This window comes from Moschus berezovskii, chromosome 26, assembly GCF_049115385.1.
Source record: "Moschus berezovskii isolate FMDL1 chromosome 26, NW_MosBer_1.0, whole genome shotgun sequence".
NCBI classification, from domain to species: Eukaryota; Metazoa; Chordata; class Mammalia; order Artiodactyla; family Moschidae; genus Moschus; species Moschus berezovskii.
In genome coordinates, this window is record NC_142485.1 from 18041643 (window position 1) to 18060354 (window position 18712).

At 35.9% G+C, this 18712-nt stretch overlaps 1 protein-coding gene across 6 annotated transcripts in view; it reads right to left on the reverse strand.

Annotated features, from left to right (window-relative positions):
- Nucleotides 1–615: 615 nt before the first annotated feature.
- WRN (WRN RecQ like helicase) overlaps nt 616–18712 on the reverse strand; it is a 117826-nt gene continuing 99729 nt past the window's right edge. For 3 of the 6 annotated variants that reach the window (XM_055416565.2, XM_055416569.2, XM_055416568.2), the window contains 7 exons: nt 17621–17696; nt 17277–17389; nt 15041–15155; nt 13707–13838; nt 10794–10956; nt 7262–7476; nt 644–3935 (listed from right to left, as the gene is read on the reverse strand). In XM_055416565.2, coding sequence (XP_055272540.2) covers nt 3816–3935; nt 7262–7476; nt 10794–10956; nt 13707–13838; nt 15041–15155; nt 17277–17389; nt 17621–17696 — 934 coding nt within the window. In that variant the 3' untranslated portion in view covers nt 644–3815. Of the gene's footprint in view, nt 3936–7261; nt 7477–10793; nt 10957–13706; nt 13839–15040; nt 15156–17276; nt 17390–17620; nt 17697–18712 lie in introns of those variants that run through there. The other 3 variants (XM_088832726.1, XM_055416564.2, XM_055416567.2) reach the window with 3 other exon arrangements.

An 18712-nucleotide genomic window follows, 5' to 3' on the forward strand; every position in this document is an offset into this window, starting at 1 on the left:
GAAATAACTCCAGAAAGAATGAAGGGATGGGGCCAAAGCGAAACAAATACCCAGTTGTGGATGTGACCAGTGATAGAAGCAAGGTCCGATGCTGTAAAGAGCAATATTGCATAGGAACCTGGAATGTTAGGTCCGTGAATCAAGGCAAATTGGAAGTGGTCAAACAGGAGATGACAAGAGTGAATGTCGACACTCTAGGAATCAGTGAACTAAAATAGACTGGAATGGGTGAATTTAACTCAGATGACCATTATATCTACTATTGTGGGCAGGAATCCCTTAGAAGAAATGGAGTAGCCATCATGGTCAACAAAAAGGGTCTAAAATGCAGTACTCGGATGCAATCTTAAAAACGACAGAATGATTTCTGTTCATTTCCAAGGCAAACCTTTCAATATTACAGTAATCCAAGTCTATGCCCCAACCAGTAATGCTGAAGAAGCCGAAGTTGAACAGTTCTATGAAGACCTACAAGACCTTTTAGAACTAACACCCAAAAAAGATGTCCTTTTCATTATAGGGGACTGGAATGCGACAGTAGGAAGCCAAGACACTGCACTGTAGAAGGCCCCAAAAAAGATTCTGTGGAAGACTGTAGAAGGCCCCAAAAAAGATTCTGTGGAAGACTCTTTAATGACATGGAAAAACATGTTCATAATACACCCACGTGAAATATAATAAAGAACATGTTTGTGTCTGAAATAGAAAAAAATAACGAAATCACTAATAGGCAGTGATTATATAAATTATAGTATATTCACCAAATAACATAGTATACAGCTGTAAAAAAAAAAAAAGACTGATACATACACTGATATACAAAGATCTTCACAATAAACGAAGGAAAAAAACCTTTGTTGCAGAAAATTGTAGGGTGATGGGGAGGGGTGAGATAGGACTAGGGAATTAAGAGGTACAAACTACCATATATGAAATAAATGAGCTACAAGAACATATTGTACAGCACAGGGAATACAGTCAACATTTTACAATAACTGTAAATGGAATATAATCTATAAAACTATTGCATCACTATTTTATACACCTGAAACAAATATAAATTTTAAATCAACTGTACTTCAATATAAAAAAGTAAAAAAAACAAAAACAAGAATGTATGTGTAGCTACACATGCCGAAGCACATAATGCAGAGGAAATGATTATGGAGAACTATACATCACATATCCAACAGGGGTTACCTGGAAAAGGGCTGGTACTGGGATGCAGGGAAAAGGGAATATGGGGGACTTCTATGTTTTACATGTAGCTTGAATGTTTCACAAAGAATATTCATTCATGTATTATTCATGTAATGAAGAAAAGAAGTGAATATAAAACGGCTTGGCTAGATATACGAAAAGGGTTAACAAATTACCTACCATGGGAACTTCTGTGATTTTTCTTCTTTTTTTCACTTTTCTGGATTTTTTCATTTTTCTACAATAAACATGTATTTCTTCTTTACTAACAACACCTATTTTTATTTACAAAGAATTAAATGCTTCATGTTGAACTGCTTTAAGTTACATCAACTGTGATTTACCAAATCAGTGGCAGGGTTTTGGATATTTCAGTTACACTGTGCTAAATAAAGAGATTTTAGAATCAAATTCCAACATCATCAAAAGTTAAAGGTACTCAAAGTAATTCAGTTCAGTTCAGTCACTCAGTCATGTCCGACCCTTTGCAACCCCATGGACTGTAGCACGCCAGGCGTCCCTGTCCATCACCAACTCCCAGAGCTTACTCAAACTCATGATCATTGAGTTGGTGATGCCATCCAACCATCTCATCCTCTGTTGTCCCCTTCTCCTCCTGCCTTCAGTCTTTCCCAGCATCAGGGTCTGTTCCAGTGAGTCAGTTCTTCCCATCAGGTGGCCGAAGTATTGGAGTTTCAGCTTCAGCTTCAGTCGTTCCAGTGAACACTCAGGAGTGATTTCCTTTAGGATGGACTGATTGGATCTCCTTGAAGTCCAAGGGACTCTCAAGAGTCTTCTCTAACACCACAGTTCAAAAGCATCAATTCTTCGGCACTCAGCTTTCTTTATAGTCCAACTGTCACATCCATACATGACTACTGGAAAAACCATAGCCTTGACTAGATGGGCCTTTGATAGCAAAGTAATCTCTCTTGCTTTTTAATATGCTGTAGAGGTTGGTCATAGTTTTTCTTCCAAGGAGCAAGCATCTTTTAATTTCATGGCTGCAGTCACCTGCAGTGATTCTGGAGCCCAGGAAAATAAAGTCTCTCACTGTTTCCATTGTTTCCCCATCTATTTGCCATGGGACCAGATGCCATGATCTTCGTTTTTTGAATGTTGAGTTTTAAGCCAGTTTTTTCACTCTCGTCTTTCACTTTCACCAAGAGGCTCTGTAGTTCCTCTTCACTTTCTGCCATAAGGGTGGTATCATCTGTGTATCTGTGTCTATTGATATTTCTCCAAGCACTTGTGCTTGATCCAACCTGCCATTTCGCATGATGTACTCTGCATTTAAGTTAAATAAACAACGTGACAATATACAGCCTTGACTCCTTTCCCAATTTGGAACCAGTCTGTTGTTCTATGTCCAGTTCTAACTGTTGCTTCTTGACCTGCACACAAATTTCTCAGGAGGTAGGTCAGGTGGTCTGGTATTCCCATCTCTTGAAGAATTTTCCACTTTGTTAAAAACTGATCACAGTGATCACACTTTGTTGTGATCTACACAGTCAAAGGCTTTGGCATAGTCAATAAAGCAGATGTTTTTCTGGAATTCTCTTGCTTTTTCTATGATCCAGTAGATGTTGGCAATTTGATCTCTGGTTTCTCCACCTTTTCTAAATCTAGCTTGAACATCTGGAAGTCACAATTCATGTACTGTTGAAGCCTCGCTTGGAGAATTTTGAGTATTACTTTGCTAGCGTGTGAGATGAGTGCAATTATGTGGTAGTCTGAGCATTCTTTGGCATTGCCCGTCTTTGGGATTGGAATGAAAACCGACCTTTTCCCGTCCTGTGACCACTGTTGAATTTTCCAAATTTGTTGGTGTATTGCAGCACTTTCACAGCATCATCTTTTAGGATCTGAAATAGCTCATTTGGAATTCCATCACCTCCACTAGCTTTGTTCATAGTGATAATTAAATAAATGAAAATTTAAGAAAATATATCTTTATAATTTTCAGTAGGAAAGATTTTTTATTATTATTTGAAAAATAATAGAAATCATATGTAAAATACAAAGTGCGTAGCTGTCTGGTGCATTTGGTCTCCTTTGTCCGATTCTTTTCTCTGTTTACACAGAACCCTAAACATTTCATTTTCACTGGTCTGGCCCACTAGTACCATTTTAAAATGCGTACAAGAGTTTCTTCTAAAAAATAAAAAAAAAAAATTTGTAAAATAACTGCGCATTCTTCATGTACAAGACAGAATTTTGGTAATACAGGAATATTTCATACCACACACATAATCACCGTACAACTCCTACTCTGTTACCTATATTAAACCATTGCACATTACATATTCCAGACATACTACGGAAATAAGTGAAGAGATTAGAAAATGGGCAATGACATGATTTCTTAAAGCAATCTCATAGGAAGGTAACTTAAGATTCTGTCCTAGGATGTACTCATTCAGACTCTCAGAAGACTCAACTTTACGTGACTTGCCCAAGGCTGTTTTAAAATGCCAACTGTTCAATAAATAGGTGAGTTTTACTTCAAAATTAGAATAATTTTTAAACAAACACTCCCTACTCTCTTCAGAAATGAAATACAGCTTCCCTCTTATAATACAGCAGGACACATAATTCCCCTGACAGCTGCCAGTTTAACTAAAAAGACCCTTCTTTTTGGTTTTGGCCACTGATTTCTTGCTGGTATCAGGTAAGGTCTCATTTCCTCTGGCAAACCACCCAGGTAATTTTCTCTTGGAGGTTTCAGATGAAGTCTATAGGAAAGAAACAAACAAAAAAAGTATATATATTATATATACGTATATATATATATTTGTACTGCTGGCAAGTAACACGTGCTATGCCGTGTGCTAAGTCACCTCAGTCGTGTCTGACTCTCTGAGACCCCATGGACTGTAGCCCACCAAGATCCTCTGTTCATGGGATTTCCCAGGCAAGAATACTGGAGTGGGATGCCATGCCCTCCTCCAGGGAATCTTCCCAACCCAGGGATCTAACATCTCCTGCATTAAGTTACTAAGTATACACCCAACATCATTCCCTTTTCAAATAAAATAATGATATCTATAGAGTTTATTTCTATTCAAAAGTAAACACATGAGAGACAAAATCACAATATCATTTGTTTAGGCAGTTACCTGCCACCCTGTTACGTGTTTTTAGACACTCAAGTGTAGACTGTCATTTGGGAAGGAAAAAACTGGATATTATTTCAGATCCATATTAACTCTGGGAATGCCAAAATGGTGAATTTAATGTTCTGAGGAAGGCATCTGCTTGAGCATGTGTACACACACACACCCCCACACACACACAGTTATATTAGCGATTAAAAAAGCACACAACATGTACATCTACACTGGTGGACAAACTTGAAGTATTTCAGGCATCATCACAACCTTGCAGAGTTGCTGAGACATCACAGGTACTCAAAAAATATTTGCTCAGTAAATGGGAAAAAGAAAGATCTTTGTTTCATAGACTCTTTTGAGGATCTGCTGAACCTAGGGATCCACTTAGGAAAAAAAGACAAATGCACACATGCACAATATTTTGTCTAATTCTAGGGGTTCCTATGCACCAAATGAAACCTCAGAATTCTAAGTTAAAAGTCTCTAACTTTTAGGGGAAAAGATTAAACCCAAATGCAGTGGTTGCCTACTATATGATCTGTACAAGCAGATCTAACACATAGAGAGCAGAAATTTCTTCTCCTTTAAGAAGAAATACCAAGCAATGGGACAAAAATACTAAAAGGCAAAAATTTTTTTAACTTCCTGAAATAAAAATTTAAAACCTTCAAGAAAACTTGCCATCAATTTTTTTAAAACTACATATTTAAAGAATCCACTGTGTACCTCAGTATATTAATCAGAACTACCATTATCAAATCATAATCTTCCTCCAGTAAACAGCAGTCACAACAGATGTAAACCTAATGATACATCAGCTAATAAAGAGAATTTGTTTTGACGTTATTTGTTATTAGAAGCCTCATAATCGTAAAATGAAAGAGACTAACAAATACAACCCAGGGCGACGAATGTTAACACATGAAGGATCTTAAAACTTGGCCTCCAACAGACTCTACAGCGCTCAGAGTAGCTTTCTATCCTGGAAGGCGGATGGAAAAAAAACACTGGCTGGCTGGCTCACTCATCTCATAATCTACTTCCCAGCCTCAATATTCTTGTTCCCCTAAATGGGGAAAAAGAAAAGGCTAAATCCAGTAAGCTTAGTATGATTTCCACCCACTTACCCACCCTCTCCACAATACCCCCATTCTACACAGACACATACGGTTGATTCATGTTGTACAGCAGAAACACAACACTGCAAAGCAGTTATGTCCCAATAAAAAAATAATACCTCCACTCTGTTGTCAGAATATGATATTTTTCAATAGGAGGGAAGCAAAAATGTTAATGTGTGATTGAAACAATATTTCACTATAAATGTGCTTCAATATTCAGGAAAAATAACAAGTTACACATTTTCCTGTACTGACAGATATAGCTGGGGAAAAACATAAGGTATTAGGCACTTGGTATATAGATTTCAGAAATAAAAGGCTGAGAATAGCAGCGAAATTTCACTGCTGCTGCTGCTGCTGCTAAGTCACTTCAGTTGTGTCCGACTCCATGCAACCCCATAGATGGCAGCCCACCAGGCTCCCGCGTCCCTGGGATTCTCCAGGCAAGAACACTGGAGTGGGTTGCGATTTCCTTCTCCCATGCATGAAAGTGATTTTGCTACCACTGCCCAACATATATCTTCTTTAATGCCCTTCTTATAGCTAATCAATTGCCAAAATAATGTAAAGAATTCCAGGTAAGCAAATTTCATAAGGTTATCTAGGACATGAATATGTACATATCTAACTGAAGGACAGTTTTTAAAAGACCAGACCCTCTTATTCTTAAGCTATTGAGAAAACGAGTTTAACTGTTGGAAATCTTATATAGATTACAACTAAAATAAAGTCTCTAATTCTCTAATATAAATAGTAGCAACCACCTACCGCTATGCTGAATTTATCATCTAGGAACTAAAGTAATTTTTGAGTTAATTATGATTTTCACAAACTTTTATCACTGAACTTTAGGCCCAGAGGATAGTAAATGTCAAATTTTCAAGTCTTTGCAATCATTTGGTAGAGTCAGAGTGTCAAAGAATAGTTATTCTCTAATTACTATTTATCTCAGATAAATCATAGAACAATAATTTTCAAAGCATGCGATTTCAATAAAATAAACCATGTATAATACTACTAAACTCATGGTCGTTCTCTGATCATGCAAAAGTGCACTGGGATATGCCCAGGACCATGGGAAACAACTACCCTTGTACCTGAGAGATTCAGTATAACAGGAAGAGAGTAAGAAGAGGAACAGAATGATAGACAAATTCCAATATCTAAAGAGGTATTTATAACAGAATGTGGGTTTTGTTTTTGTTTTTTGTTTTGTTTTTGACCATGCTACAAGGCATGTGAGATCTTAGTTCTCTGAACAAAGGCTGACTCTCTGCCCCCTTCATTGGAAGAACAGAGTCTTAACCACTGGGCCCCCAAATTTTAGGGAAGTCCATGAAAGAAAGGGAATTTCCAGGTTATACAGTCTATATAAGGTAGATGTAAAATTTAAGCTGACATTCCCACACAATAAGCTAGAACAGATGGGATTATATTCTTCTTTTCTTGTCATTAAAAAAAAAAAATCTCTTCTCAGATCAGATTTATGAAACCAAAGGAAACATAGTGACGAGTTGACTCACTGGAAAAGACTCTGATGCTGGGAGGGATTGGGGGCAGGAGGAAACAGGGACGACAGAGAATGAGATGGCTGGATGGCATCACCGACTCGATGGACATGAGTCTGAGTGAACTCCGGGAGTTGGTGATGGACAGGGAGGCCTGGCGTGCTGTGATTCATGGGGTCGCAAAGAGTCGGACACGACTGAGCGACTGAACTGAACCTTCTATCAGAATTTATAACACATCAAAAAATACAACATTCTGGTACTAGGATATGCAAATTGTACACTGACAGTAGATGAAAATTCTACATATAATTAACACCTTGCTATTAGTGTCCACTTCTTCCTTGCTTCTCTTAGAATTTGAAGAGCTCTCTTCAGAGTCGGGGAAATATCGCTTTTTGTTGGGATCACATGAAGAGTGGCATAGCATTCTGTGGTCACCATCTTTTTCCAGGATCTTGATTGCCATGTGGATAAGGTACGTGTCAATGTTTTCAGGAACATATATTCTAATTAGTTTAATTTTATTTTTATCTGTAAAAGAATTTTTTAAAAGATTTAAAAGTAAATTACATAGAGCATCACACAAAAATCTATGAGCTGGAAATAATGAAATATTTTGTAGAGAGGAAGGAGGAAAGTGGTCAGAGAAGATGTTCCTCTTTCCAATGCCGACCCCCTCACAGATCGGTAATGGAGTAAACACACGCCCCCTTCACTCCTGCACCCCTGCCTCCAAGACCCAGAGTCAGGTCAGCTCATCCACTCTGAAGAACTTATGTTTCAAACTGTCTTTTGAGGGCTGCCCTGAGAATCAAAACCACCATCCACAGAACTGTTTCTAAAGGAATTATGCTTCAAATTCCAAATATCAATTATAAGCTAATTTTTTTGAAAATAATTTATTCTTAAAATAGAAGCTAATCATACTTGTAAATAAGATGCTAATAAAAAGGATTATTTCAATGGATACTAAAGCATAACAAAACACATCAACTATTTCAAATGTCTATTAATTGAATATTTTTCTGAGAAAGATAGATTTTATTTTAAGATCTTATTTGCCCTAACTTTCCACACAAATAAGGGCTGAAAATATCTACTGAAAAATCGAGTAAAACAATGAGCACTGCCTGCACTCCTTCAGTGGTTAAAGAGATCAAATTACCCTTATTTTTATGGCATGTCCCTTGGAAGCCACCCTTAATTTTCCAGGGACATGCACATTAAGAATGAAAGAACAAAATTCTTCTAAATATTATCCAGGTACATCATTAAATACATTGCTTCATTTATTAGTAGGCACAGTTAGAATCTCAGCTCTATAAAAGCAGCAGCTTAAAATTATGTAAACATGAAAAAAAACTAAAAGAATAAAAAAGTGCAGAATTCCTTAAAATATTAAGGTACAAGGACAAAATCTACTTAGCAAATAAGCATGAAAATAATAAGACATAAGTTCTCAGTTCGCAAATACTCTATGTTTAAGATTATGCCATAATAAAATATAGAAAACTGTCAATTCAAGATTGTGCAGAATTTAAATGCCAACAAACTGATTCATTAAAACACCAAATTATGTGATATGGCTACAGCTAAGAAAAAGATGAAATAACCTATCTGAATCATTAGTGTGACATGGATATCTTCATTTCTTATTATAATTTATAACTCAACAATGTTTCCTCCAGTGAGATAACAAACAGTATTTTATTATGGAAAAATAAGAATTCAAAAATAAAATTTCACATCAATAAATGATATATTACAGACTGTAAATGTACAATCAAAAGAAATAAAGTTTAGATAGAGCTCATGAATCTTAACTTTCTCAATTTTGGCTTTGGAAGTAAACTACAATAATATACATTTTCATATTATCTGTATAATGTATATACAGTGTTTGGACAGAAAGATGAAGTAAGTGTTTAATAAGTATAATTTAAATTTCACTGTTCTTTGGAATTTCAGTTTATGCTAATATCTTTATTAATTCAATTTACTGAATTTATTAATTCAATTGAAATATTCATTTCAATTTAATATTTAACTCTGAATGAAAATTTGCTATACTCAATATGTAGTAGTAAAGAAAATAGGAAAAGGAGGAAAAAACTGCACAGGCTCTTTCAGATGATACTGTATATTATCGAACAGCTTATCAGAGACACAGCTTTCTCTAAATCCTAAGAGACAATACATACATAAGGAGAAAAGTAATTCGAGGGTGTTAATAACAAGCAGGCATCTGAGCAAGAAGGCATTTGACATTCTCTGAAATACTATTTCCTTCTGCACTGAAGAAAGAAAGATTTTATACAATCACAATTCTAACCCCGCAAGTAACTACTGTTGTCCTTTCTCTGCCTTAACTTCTAGTAAAATGGCAGCTGAAGTTAGAAGGACTGGAGAGTGACCAGCAGAGACGGCTAGCTTCCTCATAAGATGCTCACAGCTAAGGGACCTTAGACATTTTATCACAGGACAGGATTTGGCCCTCAGGTTTTCAGATTTACAAACCAGTATTAACAGAGCCAGGTGAACCAAGTTCACACAATGCCAATTCATTAATTTTGTTATAAACTCACAACTATTATATAGATTAGCAAGCCTAGCACTATTTCCCCTATAGAGATTGCCCTAAATGGGACATCAAAACATAACCAGAAAGCTGTGACACAGAAGCAGAATTAGTTGTTAAAGTGTTTCCTCCCTCCAATAAGATCTTGACATAATTTATCAACAGGCCCTTAAAATACTTGAAGGTCTCATCGACCAGGATTAGAAATTGCATATGTCTTTTCTTTAAATAAAAGTTGGCAGAACAACTTTACCATGGTATATAATACAGAGGGGAAACTTAGGTTCCCTGGAACTAACCTTGAGCAGGTCCCCCTGCTCAAACCTGTGTTTGTCCCTCTCCTGGCCTCTTAGGTCGATCAGCAGGAGAAGAGATGGAGGTGTTCTTCAGTCAAGTCTTGTTCAAGCCTAGAATGAAGGCTGCCTTTGAAGGTAACTTAAAGACCTTTGTTCTTATCAATTAAGTACAGTATTAATTGTGATCTTTTTCACCTTATTTCTAACCTTGAGGGGAGAACTGTATACTTAACTATTTGCACTGCAGCTCTGGAGAGGAGGCTTTTGCTATGTCCCCTGCTCTGTCCTAACAGTCCAAAAATATTCATCAGATTTACTGGATTATTATAATACATCTAGTTTGCGTTTGTACATTTCGAGTAGGAAAACCCTTCTAATGTACCTCGTCTTTACTTCTGTAACAAAGGGATCATAATTTTAAAATAGGCAGATTTTAACATTTGCTGTAAGGCAAACAAAGGGGCTTGACCACAGTTGAGGTTCCACAGCATAATGACAGGAGAAAACCCTTCCACAAGGGGCCCAAGAGACCCAAGTCCATCCCTTCAGTTTCACAGTGCCTGACACGACGGCCTGGACGAGAAACGCTAGTTCAGTGAAACCAATGACAGAGAATCATAAAGATGTAGGGAGAAACTAAGAGTCAGTAAACTATGGGGAAGGAACGTGTGTTTTTTTCCAAGTGATGAACTGGAAATCAGAGAAGGATGAAAGAGCTGTTTTGGAGATGCGTGAGGAAGGTGTAGTCAGAAGCGGAAACAAACAAACAAAACAAGCATTTCTCTGATTCATACTTCCCTTTGAGTGATGATGGGAAGAAAGATTGTTTTTCTAAAACAAGACAAAGCATTAGAAAATTGAAGTTGTCATAGTAGCATAAAGGGTTAATGTGATCAGAGTGGATTGCTTGTTTACTTCATCTTGGTTCAATGACTCAAGTCATTAAGGCTGCAGACAAGGGTCATGGTTATCACCTGAGTTGATGGGAGGGTTTCGGATAACATCAGCAATAATCTTTTGAATCTCTGGAGTCAGGCCTGCTCGCTCCATATCGACTGGGTAGCCAGCTTTCACCGCTTGGGACAAGTGCATGCCCACTGCTGTGAGAGGCAGAGTCCTCTTCTCAGCTATATCCTTCTAGAGCAATGGCAGCAAAACAACCAGTGAGTTTTTTTAAGCTTCTACTGTGCTGTATAGAAACACAAGGTCCAAAACCTTCAGGAAGTAAGTGTTCGCTGAGAAATAAAACAGTGGACTGAACCTTCATTTAAATTTCTCATTTTAACTAATTCTTCAAAATGACTCCCATGCTAGAACTCCACAGGTGCTGCTGCTTTGTATACTTACTATATTGAATGAAGCAAAATCACCCAGTTTTAGCTAAGAGATCAGTCCTCACCCTTCTGCAATTATTCACCTTAAAACCCATTAGTAACAGAGAACAGTCATTCTAGGTAAGTCTAATAGCTGCCACGACCTTTTAAAAATGCAGTCAACTGTAACTCAATAAACTGTACACTTGAAATAACACATGGTCTTTCAGTTACATGAACTTCCAGGAAGACAAATGCTAAAATGCTTAGTGATAACATCAGGTTCCGAATGTATTCTATAAACGGTTCTCAAAAAGACTTTAAAAAGTGCTTCAAATGGGCTCTATTCATAAAATAAGAACAAACACAATTTACAAGTGGCTGTCATCATTTGCCTAGTACTGAATTTAAGATGAATTGTGCCAAATTAAGGACATTGTTACATATTTATGTAGCTTTTAAATAAATGCAGCTCCAAATGCAGTTAAGGTGTCTGTTAGATAAAACATTCTCCTCAACATTAAGGAAGTTCAATCACTCAGCTCTAAATTATTTCATGATACTCTTTTTTAACACACCTTGAAAGTCTAAATTTGGACTCTATTTGTATAAATGCTGATATTTTCACAAAACAAGGCATTTAAAGCAATATTCTTCATCACTCAAAGGAAGGTTTTTAGTTACTTCCATGTCTGCCTAATATCAGGGTTATTTGATACCAGGCATCATATTACCTAAAAATAATTGTATTATAGCTCCTGATTAATTAGTCCTTGGGCATGTTTAATTTTGTGCTTAACTAGCAAGACCCCTCCTGAGGCTCCCAGGAGGCACAGATAATTACACTACGATATTTCATAATAATATACAACCAAATAATAGCAAAAGACTCAAATGAAGATATACCACTCCTCATATTTTTAACCATGAATATGTAATATATGAAACTTCACATCCTGTCTTGAGTATGAGAATATAATTTATTCAAAACATTTAGAGGCTATTCCATATTTTCTTAGTAATTACACAAAGTTTTACCATACATATTTGGTCCAATTATATATATACAAGCATGTTTAACATGTATATGTAAGTTACTGTTTAAATAAGAGACTGAACTTAAAATTCCTATTTATCATGTAATTTGTTTCAAAAAGAGTACAGTGGAATTACTTGGTTCTTTGTGTAATGGCTTTCGAACTTTTATTTAAGGAGTTTGGCTATCTCAGTAGAACATCTATTAATGACTAAGACAAGCTGCTGCTGCTGCTAAGTCACTTCAGTCATGTCCGACTCTGTGTGACCCCATAGATGGAAGCCCACCAGGCTCCCCTGTCCCTGGGAATCTCCAGGCAAGAACACTGGAGTGGGCCGCCATTTCCCTCTCCAATGTGTGAAAGTGAAAAGTGAAAGTGAAGTCGCTCAGTCGTGTCTGACCCTCAGCGACACCACGGACTGCAGCCCACCAGGCTCCTCCACCCATGGGATTTTCCAGGCAAGAGTACTGGAGTGGCTTGCCATTGCCTTCTAGGGACTGTTTATTCTTATTTGTATTGATGTAATGGAGCCTAAAGCATGAGACACAGTGAACAGGAAAAAGAGGCCCTGGACCATACAGCCTGATCTAAATCAATTTAGCATCAGAAAGGACAGGAATGCATATCAGTGAAACTCAGGGGGAAGCCTCATTCTACCCTTCTGCCACTGAGATACTCTCTTCATTTTGTGTATTTAAAAAATCTCCTCAACCTTAAGGACTTCTGCCACAATGATGGAGAAACAGGAAGTATGGCCATTTTTCACACGGGTGAAAAGCAAGTTTATTGCTTTTTAAAAACTTATTTCTAGCTTCTTGGGCATCCCTCCAGAGATACTCTATGCACTTTTGTATACATGCACAAGGATATATGAATATGTGTGAAAGTGAAAGAATTACTCAGTCGTGTCCGACTCTTTGCGACACCATGGACTGTAACCCACCAGGCTCCTCTGTCTATGGGTTTCCCAGGCAAGAATACTGGAGTGGGTTGCCATTTCCTTCTCCAGGGGATCTTCCTGATCCAGGGACTGAATCCTGGTCTTCTGCACTGCAGGCAGATTCTTTACCATCTGAGCCACCAGGGAAACCCATTTATAAATATATAAGCATGCAAATACATATATATACACATTTATGTAAATTTTTCATACCACTAGGCACCTTCCTTTTTCTACTTAACAATGTACCTTAGAGATTATCTATTATCAGTACATACTGTAATAGTTTTTACTTATTAATCCCATTTAAAAAAACAGCTTCAAAATATGGCTGCTTCAACATCCCTAAGCTATAATAAACGCATTAATCAGTACTTCCGATACAACCTCCGTAAGATAATCATGCTCAAACTATACTTGCTGATTTTACTAGAAGTAGGCTTAGAAAAAGTAAATGACCTTGTTCTAAAATATAAAATGAACCAATGTGAAACACAGTAGGATTATAAGAAATTTATCCCAATTTAATACTGAAAAGCTGATAAAATATATTTAGATAAATTTAAAAATTCCCTCTAACTTGAAAGTAACACTTACCAAAGACATTTTCTTTCCTTGGAAAAAAGAATACGTGATGGCCACAGATGGTGGAAGTGAGTTTGCTTTATCTTCCAGCACCAAACTTTTCTTCCGTTCTTCCTGTAGTTCTGTGCTTGAAAAGAGATCTGTCTACACAATTTTAAATGTAGCACAAATAATCAAAAATAATATCAATATAATGATAGAATATAAACATGATCATTAGCTATTAAGGAAAAAAACAACAAAAACTTCAAGAACAGCCCCAAATTCTCTCTTTATGAGAAGCTCAAAAAAGAATTTTTTTTTTTTACATATTGATTTTTCAAAGTAAAATAGGCTACAGTGAATAAATTTTAAATAAAGTATTTGTAATAGCAAACATGGTTACAGAACTAAAAATTCCTAGTCTCCTCTTTAAGCCAAAAGGAGAGAATACAGATGAACTATAATGTCGACTACTCTGCTTCTAAAGTAGTCCCCTAATCCCCTGGAAGTGAATAGTGAATAAATAAATGAAGCTTTAATTTCTATCTGCATTTGAAAGTAAGATAATTTATTAATCTAAAATACGGTACTTATTCAAGTTTTAAAACAAAACCTCTCAACAAAATAAACAGACATTAACAGCCTTGACCAGGGAAAGCAATGGCAACCCACTCTAGTACTCTTGCCTGGAAAATCTCATGGGCAGAGGAGCCTGGTGGGCTGCAGTCCATGGGGTCGCTAAGAGTCAGACACGACTGAGCGAATTTACTTTCACTTTTCACTTGCATGCATTGGAGAAGAAAATGGCAACCCACTCCAGTGTTCTTGCCTGGAGAATCCCAGGGACAGGGAGCCTGGTGGGCTGCCCTCTATGGGGTTGCACAGAGTCAAACACGACTGAAGTGACTTGGCAGCAGCAGCAGCCTTGACAACTACTTTAGTATCTTAATTACGTAACTAGTGGTTATCAGTGAGGAGAGGGATGGGGGAAGGGGCATAATAGGGAAAGGGGATTAAGAGGTACAAAGTACTGGGTATAAAATAAGTTACAAGGATGTAACATACAGCACAGGGCAAATACCCAGTATTTTATAACTTTGGAGTACCATATATAAAAATATTGAATCACTATGTTATACATATGAAACTAATATAATACTGTAAGTCAACTATACCTAATTTTTAAAAACTGATAACTAATATGCTTTTATAACTGATTTAATAAAGAAACTCTCCAAACTCATTTTCTAAGTGTCCAGCACAGAAATTAAAATGAAGGGAGAAAATGCTGCTTTTGAAGCATGTTTTGAAATCATCAAAAAAAGCTTACTCTCTCAGAGCTCCAGTAAACCACAGTATTTTACCTGAACACTATTTATGTGACAGAAACGTCTGATGATTTCCAAAAGAGGGGCCAACATCACAGCTTTACCTTCAGAAACACCTTCGATCTTTTTCACATTTTCAACTGTAGTAGGTCTATCATTTAAAAAAATTAAAAAGTCAAGAAACCACTGAAACATTACTACTGATAGATATTTAGCTTCATACTGACCCTCAATAAACATGTATTAATGTTTGCTCCAGAAATCAAAAACAACGTATAAAACAAGTAATCAGGTTTTGAGTCTTAGAGGACAACTAAGAGGCTAAGAAACTCAGAAGAAAATTTCATTCATTATTTCCAAAGTTTTTACCTATAACAATAAACTTGTTAACTACTTCAGGCTTTCAATATTTCTTACTGTGTCCAATATGAAGAAAATGTCTGATGTCTTCTTTCTAAAAATCTGCCATTCTAATGATTACTATTTTTCCTTTAAATATCTTCACTTAATATTACAATGTGGTCTTTGAATATGTATTTGTAATGAAATAATTATTATAAAATACATGTACTATGTAATACTCTTAGAAAATTCTTCTCTAAAGTAACATCTCTCGGATGAAATTTAGCAACAGAAACAATTTTTGAAAAGGAAGAATAAAAGATGAGTACAATTACCAAGCAACGAGATTCTTTGGAAATAATTTCTTCTAAATATTTACTGACCACCTGATTATTAAGCATTGCACTAGGTGCTTTGGAAAACACAAAAAGATGAGGAATGTAACATCTTTATCAGAGTTTAAAATCTAGAGGACACAATACATGAATACCAATAAAAAACAAAACCATAAATAAAGCATGATATAGTAGGTGCCACAGAATCATCTTTTAAATTTACATTTAAAAGTCCTTTATGAATTCCAGAGAGAAGAATCACTTTGATGGTAAGAACATATTTGCTTCAGGGAGCAAATAATAATGTCAGATCTTAAAGGATTTCCTAAAAGGAGTTTTGGGGAATCAAGGGAACTACAAAGCAGAAGCAACATTGTAAATAAGTATATAGAAGCTGAGAAGGAGATTTAAACAAATGCTGAACAATCTAGGTAAATTAAAGCATCAAAATTCTGTGACTCAGATGGAAAAGTAGGTTTAAGTCTATAAATGGAAGTCCTTGAATTGTGGAGCCAAATAAGTTAAGATGCAGTCTAGAAACTTCAAAATAACCCAAAGGCTCATTTAATATAGTAAATATTTTAAGAGCCTCTTTTGTGAACTTTATTTATATGCATTCAGAAGAACCATAATATTTGCTTCTTTTTATAGAGAGGGAACAAATCCTGTTTGATGGTCACCAGTCCTAAATCTGTAAATTGGGCAGGTAATCTTTTAAGCTATCAGTGATTTGTTGAAATTATATTAAATTCCCCTGGTGGCTCAGATGGTAAAGAGTCTGCCTGCAATGCGGGAGACCTGGGTTCGATCCCTGGGTTGGGAAGACCCCCTGGAGAAGGAAATGGCAACCCACTCCAGTATTCTTGTCTAGAAAATCCCATGGACGGAGGAGACTGGCGGGCTACAGTCCATGGGGTCGCAGAGTTGGACATGACTGAGCGACTTCACTTTCACTTTCTTTTAAGTTAAGACTGAGAAACTAGTTAAACAAAAGTAAAGCATGGTAAAGAAAGATTAATTTGTTATTCATATATCAGATGAGACAGAGAGAGAGAGACTGATGAAAGAGAAACTTATTAGAGGCTTTTACAATAGTTCAACGGTAATGGTCTAAACTACCACGCTGTCACTTAAAAAAACAAAGCAAAGCATAAATGGATTATACAAAGAACAACTAAACGAAGAAGTCCAAAAACTATATAATAAGAGATGGGGCTATATATTAGAAGAGTAAAAGTAGTATCAGAGGTATTAAAGAGGAGTGATGAGGAACATGATAGTATGACTAACAAAACTAAGGAATTCAGAAAGTAGAGTTCTGGTATTTGCATGAAATGCACATACATATGGGGGGTTGGTGGGTAATGTGTTAAGATTTTATAATATATCCTGGATCTGATTGCTGAAAACAGCTGGTTTCATGGAGAAACGTAGTACTAAAGCTCAGTGAAGAGTTCACTGGCATTAACACGGGAGATTTGGGAACCGCTTCTCATATGTGACTGCTGGAGCCACAGTCCTGATATCATTTAATGATATATTTTACAAATCTATTAAGTTAGAAGAAAATAAGTTAAAATATATAAGTAGTTTACCTCATTTTGGCCATATCCACCAATATTTTATTTGTTGCCAGAATAGCCGGAGGAACATCCATTGTATTGGCATGTTTCTGCCGAGCTGCTACCAATTCGCCATATAATGCAGTCTGACAAAAAGCAAATAAACGACATCTGTTTAAATGTGCTTAGAAATATCCTATCCTTTATTTCAGAGCTTCAGATATTACATTTCCTCCTAGGATGAAAAAATAAACTGAACTGTATCTTAGCCTCTGTGTTAAAGACCAATTTTTAAAATACTGGCAAGAGAATTTTAAGCATGCTTAGATTCATAACTATATTCTCAAAAACTAACTGCCTCTCTACAAAAGTCATACCTGAGTCTCCTGCTCTTGAGCTGAAATAACAGGTTCTAAGGGCTTGTAATATTTTCCTGGTGATGACACTATGATGCTAAAACAATTAAAAGAAAATTAATAACAAAAGCTTTTCTTTCTCCAAGTTCACTTTCAATATTTTGCCTTCCAAATGAGAATATCTTTCCAAATCAATATTAACACTTGTATGTCTTAATACCAGTAAGGTGACTGTTACTTAAATGACAGCCTAGATTTTAAACATTCTGGATCAAATACATACATTATAAAGGTAAAGTTAAAACTGTAATCTGAGTTCATCACAAAATTTGTGTAATTAAGAATAGCATTTGCCTCCTCCTCCTCAATCAAATTCTTTGAAAGAAAATACTCCTTATCTACTCTGAAGTAAAATAAGATGTTTTTAAACCAAGAGGAATACAATCTATAACCCTTCTTGTGATAGCACTGTTAATAATTTATAAATTTATAATAAAGTTGCTGAGGAAAATTAGCATGGATTTAATTAAATTATAGACAATTTTCTTCAAAACCAAACTAACAAAAATAAGCCAGAAGGTATAATTTTGCCTTTGACTCCTTAAATGAAGACTTCAAAACACCCAGTTAGCAAATATATGAAAGGTGTTAGGAAGCACATTAGACGGAACACCAACTTCTACAAGAGGCATTTCTCACTGATAAATTACTTATAGAGAGGAAAAGTTATAAGAATGAAATAGTATGGAACAGCATATGTAAAAGACAGCAATTATAAAGAGGAAAAGTTATAAAAATGAAATTGCATAGAATAGCATATGTAAAAGATGTCAAAGTTAAAATAAATTTCTGCTTTTAGGGGTAAAAGAGAAGAACATGCTTGAGATTTAAGAAATGCTTATAAATTTCCCAGTTGCAAGGGCTGAACATCTACAGTGTAAAGACTTCAATTAATTATCAGATCCTATCACTAAAACAGATTTGAACATGAGGAAAGGCAACTCCAGTTCAAAGAATCGTCATATCCGATTACTCATGACAATTATAAATTTGTTGGAAGTAATATATTTACTTTTAATATTTATGGAAATCTTTATACTAATGGACTATTTG